We start from the raw sequence: 6,414 nt of genomic DNA, 5'->3' as shown, positions 1-6,414 counted from the left end.
ATGTAAAGCTCGACCTTAGAGATAAATGTTATATATCACATAATCATATATTCATAGTTTCTAAAATTATTTTTAATTCTTGAGTCATTCCATATCTTTTTTGGGAGTAGTTTGTGGAGCTAATGACTCTATATAAATATTAATTTTGTTCATTTTCATTTTCTATCTCACAATTTTAATTTTATATAAGAACACACTAACTTCTTAAATTTAAGTAGAAATTGTACTTAATAAAGAAATATTAGATCTCAACATACTACATAATATATAACTATAAGATCTTTAACATACTTAATGATTTTAAATAAAACTGTAATAAAAACACAGAAATGTACAATTTTTTATTATCAAGCTTGATCAATAGAAAAATAATAAAATAAAATCAGATGTTTGAATGGTAAGGGAAACAAAGTTATACACCCCATTGAAAAAACATTTGTAAATCAAATTGATCAACATCTGCCCTTTATCTTTGCCTTTTGACACCTGCTTACTTGTCCAATTAGTTTTTTCACTGAGAAGCAAAAGGCACTTAGACGGAGAATGCAAGGCATTTATCCTCCATATACAACCCCTCCACTGGCAGTGGAAGAAATATTCAAATGGGCAGAATCGTGAAGGTGAGGAAGAAGAGAGAGCTGCAAAGTACATACAAAAACCTTAGAAACACTTCCTGTGTACCACGGAGGATCCAGACTCTTCATATTCTTCTTTGCTGATCCACATCTGTCACCCAAGAACACAAAACAGCATTAAATTAGCAATGGCAATCATACACCAGTTTACTACACATATCTCAACTGTATAACACTACCCATTATACACAACTTATAAACAAGTCATACTTGTTGGAAGGTACTGAGAGAGGCCAAGATAGAACCACCAATCCAAACACTGTACTTTCTCTCTGGAGGGGCAATCACTTTGATCTTAACAGTGGAAGGAGTGAGGACTGTGAGTTCCTTCGCTAGACGGTCAGCCATGCCAGGATAAAGAGTGGTGCCTCCACTCAGGACTACATTCCCACACAATTCCCTTCTTATATCAACATCACACTTCCTGATTGATCTGTGAAGACATTCGTGAATTCCAGGGGCTTCCATCCCAATTCTGCTTGGATTGAAGAGCACCTCCGGGCAGCGAAATCTTTCTTCTCCGATGGTGATAACTTGCCCATCGGGAAGCTCATATGATTTATCCAGAACAGAGCACTCGCTTGCAGTGAGCATCTCTTCGTCAAAGTTTATAGCTACGTAGCATAACTTTTCTTTTATGTCTCTAACAATTTCCATTTCTGCAGTGGTTGTGAAGGAGTAGCCCCTCTCCATCATCAGCCTGCTCATCACATCGGTCAGATCTCTGCCTGCCAAGTCGAGTCTGTGAATGGCGTGGGGAAGGGCGTATCCTTCGTAGATTGGTACTATGTGAGTTACACCGTCTCCTGAATCCAGCACAACTCCTGCAATGTGATGGTGTCAATCACAATTTGCTTCAGAGCAATGGTTGAAATTGGACTTTGAATGGAGTGTACAATGCTATTGACCCTAAAACATCATTTTGTCATTGCAACCCTGAAAGATCATTTTGTTATTGAAACCCTTAAAAGATCATTTTGTTCTGGTATGGCTGCAAGTAGTTATGTCTCTTTTAAGAGGAAGTTCAGTAAATGAGACTACAGTACAAAATGTAAATATTGTTCATTAATGTAGAGAAGCTCTATGGTTTATTGGTAAGTTCGGTTCAATGGGAAGAGCTTAAATAGCCCGTGAGTTCCTTTTTCTGACCCGAATATACAAGAACAGCAGGGTTTACTTTGAATCTGTTTAATGGTCTAAAATAATGTTTGTAACAAGCAATATTTGAAATGGAAAGGCATCCGAGTTCCCTATTTTCAACACAATAATCTTGTCCTTTATTGAATGTTTGTAACAAGCAATCTTTGAAATGGAAAGGCATATGAATTTCCTATTTTCACCACAATAATCTTGCCCTTTCAATAAAGGAGGTAGGAGCAGGGATTGACGGAAATTATCCTTTCAGTAAAGGATTCAGGGAGCAGGGGAAAGGAAGAGGTCTAAGAGATTAATAGATGGTACATCTGCTTAATGGAAACAAAACAATCAGCTATTTAGTAAATTAGTAGTACCGCATAGGGCATACACTCACGTTCAGTGAATGAAAAGGGAACCCCAGCTTGCTCGCTCTTGCCATTTTTGCCAGGTAAAAGAAGTGACAAGCAAAATAAACAAGGTTGGAGAGGAAGCTCACAGGGCAATTTTTCCATTTCAAAATTTTGCTCTGATCCAGCTATCACCATCTACTAAGAAAATTAAGCCTTACCAATTCACCTTTGGCAAAACAAAGATTTATGTCTTTTTCTGGTTAACAAAACAATTGTAAAATCCCAAGAAATAAATGTCTCAAGCAGTAATTTGAAGTCTCAACCTGACATTTTAAGTAGGAAAAAACAATTTGATTGTGATTTCCTAATGTTTTCAACACAAAATAATTTTATGCGAGTATAAGTTTCATGCTCTTGAAAACCTGCAGCAGAAAGAAATAATTCTGAGCAGTGTCTCCTCAAAAATTTAGGACTAAAACTCTTCCCTAAAATTTATGCTTATTATTTACCAAAACTTACTGAAAATGGAAAAATCGTACATTTTGCGAAGTTCAAAAGTGGGGTTAATTCCAACGGAAATTGTTCCTTTAAATTTCGCTCCCTGATATGAATCATCCCGTTAATTGAATTTTCAAAAATGTATGTCGATCTGGGTTCTGGGAACAGATATTTCATACCAGTGGTTCGGCCGCTAGCGTAGAGAGAAAGTACTGCTTGTATGGCAATATAGGTTGCGGGAGCATTAAATGCCTCAAACATGATTTCCACCATTTTCTCTCTGTTTATCTTCGGATTTAGAGGGGCCTCCGTTAGAAGAATGGGATGATCTTCTGTGGAAACGCGCAGTTCGTTATCAAAAGTGTAATGCCAGATTTTCTCCATGTCCTCCCAATTGGTGACGATGCCGTGCCTGATTGGATACTTGAGACTGAGAATTCCTCTTTTCGACTGCGCTTCGTCCCCCACATAAGCATCCTTCGTTTCCATTCCCACCATTACCGACTTATTCTTTGCCCTGCCAACAATGCTTGGGAATACACTTTTTGGCGCATCATCTCCAGCAAACCCCGCCTGCAATATAGAAATTCGCGGATTAAAACTTTGTTTCACGTAGGCTCTGCTGTTAATACGATTCAGTGGTTACATTAGACCTTGACAGAAAGACAGATTTCCAGGTCGCATGCAGATGAAGCCTACAAATGCTCTATGAAAATAACCTCTACCTCCGTTTAACCTATGCAGATTAATCGTCATATTTCCGGCAAATAATATCACGGATTAGCTTTATTTTAGAAATTTAAATATGGATGAAGATGTTGATTTGGAAGTTCAAAAATATTAGTAAATTTAATATCCTCAAATTTACATGTGATATCATAACTGCAATCCAGACTCAATTCTCAGAGCGGGAATGTTGAACTGACCAGTACACTCTGATGTGATAGATTAAAATATTACGTTAAAGATTTTAACTGAAAATTTACGAACGGCGCACTTATTCAATTCTTTTATAATTTTCCGCGTGGCAAAAGTTAGAGGTATGGCAGCAAAAGTCAGTAACCGTAACTAACTATTCTCATAAAACATTCTGCGAATTGAAATGATAGGCTGTTTAGTTTTCCATAAAAGTTCTTTCATTTAGCAAAGAAATTCGTCTGGTTAAGAATATAAGCATCGCTACAAATTCTTAAATAAGAAAGGTTGTTTTGCTGTACCTTCACTGTGCCTGATCCATTGTCGCAAACAATGGCCTGAATCTCTTCTAAATCCTCCATCCAAAAACACTTTTTAAACCTGAAACGCCTGAAAAGAGAGTCAGCTGAAACTTAATTAGAGAATGTTTCTGCTACAAAATCAAGAATTTGACTGACACTGAATTATAATAAAAAGTGTGGAAATTTGAAAATCATAAATGAATGAGAAAGGTAGAAGCTAATGTTATCAAGGCATGGGATTAACAAACTAGAGACTAAAGAAACGCTTACAGACAATTCTGACACTGTCAAAAGCTTTAAAAAAACAGTTTTTGAAAATTCTCCATCGCTAAACCAGGTGTTTACAGTGGGGGCATGCAAATAAGAGATTTTCCTGATCTTACCTGTTGTGGAAGGACAATCTATCAAGTTTTAGAATTGATAATTACGAATTGAACTCTGAACTGCTGTCAAAAGACAATTTATCAAGCTTTAGGATTGAGAATTACGACTTAAATTTCTGGAAAGAAATCAACCAATCTCAAATATTTTAAATTTACCTGTAAAGCAGGAGAAATGCTTCGAAGTCTGATCTCCGCGAGAGAAGAAATCACACAAATAATCTGAAGGATTGTGCAAATGGAAATCGAGTCAAAGCTCTTATAATTCAGAATTCGAAGCCGAAATTCTTATGAAATTGGAAAGGAAAAAAAAAGGAAAGCAAACCGGTGAAGAATACTTGAGCGAGAAGGAGGTGGCAGATGCTGTCGGAAAGTAAAGATGAAAGCGCTTCCATTAATTAAAATATTAAAATATTAAGGAAAAGCAAAGCCATTCTTCTACTCGGTGGATTTGGCCTCACAATGGTATCAAATGAGGGAGTCCATGTTCGCAGATGGTTTTATATAAATATAATGAATAAAACTTTGACTTCAGTGTTTGGGGTTATATTTCGATGGGCTAGTTTTAGATGATTAAAACCTTGACTTTATTTTTTGTGGATATATTTCAATGGGCTAGCTTTAGATGATTTCTTTAAAAATAAAGTTAAAATTTTATTGATGTGCATTAGGTCAATTGGTAAAATATTTATGAAGAAATGATATTATTTGTGTAACAAAAATCTTAATGTGATAGTCTTAAATAAACTATACAAAACATCTAGGTTTAAAAGAAGATAATTAAATTTTATTAGTAATGTTCATTTTATGTTAGAAAGAGAGAGATGGAGATGAAGATGGAGAGGGATACAAAGAGGATAGGGAGCTATAAGAAATGAATATATCTAAATAGTGGGAGAGCACAATTTAAAAGGAGAGAATAAAAGAGGGAGCTAGAGAGTTTAAAGGTAGAGAAACAAGAGATTTCTTGAGGGAGATAAAAGGAGAGATGGGGAGATTTAACGATATAGATATAAAAGGAGAGATAGAAGAAGAAATATAGAGAGATAGAGAGGCAAATAGATACACATATAGAGGTATAGGAAGAGGTAGAGGGGGAAAGAGGAAGGTAGAGTATGAAAACAAGATGGAGATAAATAGGTAGACAAATAAATATATGAGGTGGGGAGAGGAAGAGGGAGAGAAAAAATAAAGAGAAGTTGACATAGATGAGTGAGTGAGTGAGTGTGTATCTCTATAGAGAGAGGGTGTGCATGTGGAGAGAGAGAGACAGGGAGGTTTTGGGAGTGTGTGTGACTCCAATGATAAATATATAGGTGATGCTAGAGTGATGAAAAGTAAGGATAATCTAGCGTTGGTTGGTACCAAAAGTAAAATAACTTTTATCAAAATTACTACATTAAAGATCAGTGATACACTCAAGATAGGTTTAGCTAAGGAAAATTGGTATTCACCCTTGTTCAAATAAATTTCTCTTTTTTTTTTTTTGTTTAGGGTCAACTCTTATACATTCACTCATGTTTTTTAGATTCATCTTTGGAATCACATGTTTGCTCAAGATTGTTAGGAGGTTAAATCTATGATGTAGCAAAGGTTGAAGAAGTCCACAAAAGGAGATGTCCAATCTTGCAACCAAAAACATCACAATGATAATAATAACACAAAACGATAAAAATACCAACTAATAAGGAAATAGGATCTTCAATTATCATCAAATTGGTCTGCTACTTGCATATTATAGACCTAGGACATAAACCTTCTTTCACTAGAGAAATACAAACCTGATTATTTAAAATGTTAGCCTTTAAGGTATCCTCTATCTTTTTCCTTACTCCTACACAAGAGCAACTACCCTACCTATATACATAATTGCCAACCAAAAGTCATCTTATTATATCAACAATCTCCAAGATAAAGGAAACATATTACAAACAAATAGGTTAGGAACTAAATCCATAAGACCACCTTTAGATGGATACATCATGTCATGTGATTGCACAAGAGGGTCAACCACATGTATTTACAAACATAGAACAATGTACCAATTAGCATTACATTTGTGAAACTTCATCACAAGTTGAATCTCACCACACTAATCATTAGAACATGAAACCAAATATAAGATCGAAGCAATCTTAAGATAGCTTCATCCTAAAACATTAGAACGAGATGCAAAGTTAGACATAGGATCTTTATG

The 6,414-nt window shown here is 35.5% G+C and overlaps 1 protein-coding gene across 13 annotated transcripts; it reads right to left on the bottom strand.

Annotated features, from left to right (window-relative positions):
• Positions 1–316: 316 nt before the first annotated feature.
• Positions 317–4,736, bottom strand: LOC149578660 (uncharacterized). 13 transcript variants are annotated; one of them, XM_089830826.1, is made up of 7 exons: positions 4,556–4,736; positions 4,377–4,439; positions 4,221–4,283; positions 3,838–3,925; positions 2,800–3,193; positions 846–1,459; positions 317–726 (listed from the first exon to the last, which is right to left on the bottom strand). In XM_089830826.1, the coding sequence occupies exons 4-7, from the start codon at positions 3,895–3,897 to the stop codon at positions 661–663; spliced, it is 1,134 nt and encodes a 377-aa protein (XP_089686952.1). In that variant the 5' UTR covers positions 3,898–3,925; positions 4,221–4,283; positions 4,377–4,439; positions 4,556–4,736; the 3' UTR covers positions 317–660. The 13 variants fall into 13 exon arrangements, with proteins under 13 accessions (XP_089686952.1, XP_089686960.1, XP_089686963.1 ...); XM_089830834.1 differs by having other exon boundaries at positions 4,221–4,280; positions 4,556–4,699; XM_089830837.1 differs by having other exon boundaries at positions 4,221–4,280; positions 4,543–4,686.
• Positions 4,737–6,414: the final 1,678 nt, after the last annotated feature.

This window comes from Cupressus sempervirens, chromosome 1 (genome assembly GCF_028749045.1).
Source record: "Cupressus sempervirens isolate cs-2001-9-10 chromosome 1, ASM2874904v1, whole genome shotgun sequence".
Lineage (NCBI taxonomy): Eukaryota > Viridiplantae > Streptophyta > Pinopsida > Cupressales > Cupressaceae > Cupressus > Cupressus sempervirens.
Note: the sequence above shows the minus strand (reverse complement) of the source record. Positions and strands in the feature narration are given on the sequence as shown.

Bases quoted from the DNA above. Each gene is read 5' to 3' on its own strand.
- LOC149578660 (XM_089830826.1), bottom strand. From the start codon at position 3,897: ATGGAGGATTTAGAAGAGATTCAGGCCATTGTTTGCGACAATGGATCA. The intron at 1,460-2,799 runs GTATGAAATATC...ATCACATTGCAG, and splicing joins CGCTAGCGGCCGAACCACTG to GAGTTGTGCTGGATTCAGGA. The intron at 727-845 runs GTATGACTTGTT...CTTGGGTGACAG, and splicing joins CTCTCAGTACCTTCCAACAA to ATGTGGATCAGCAAAGAAGA.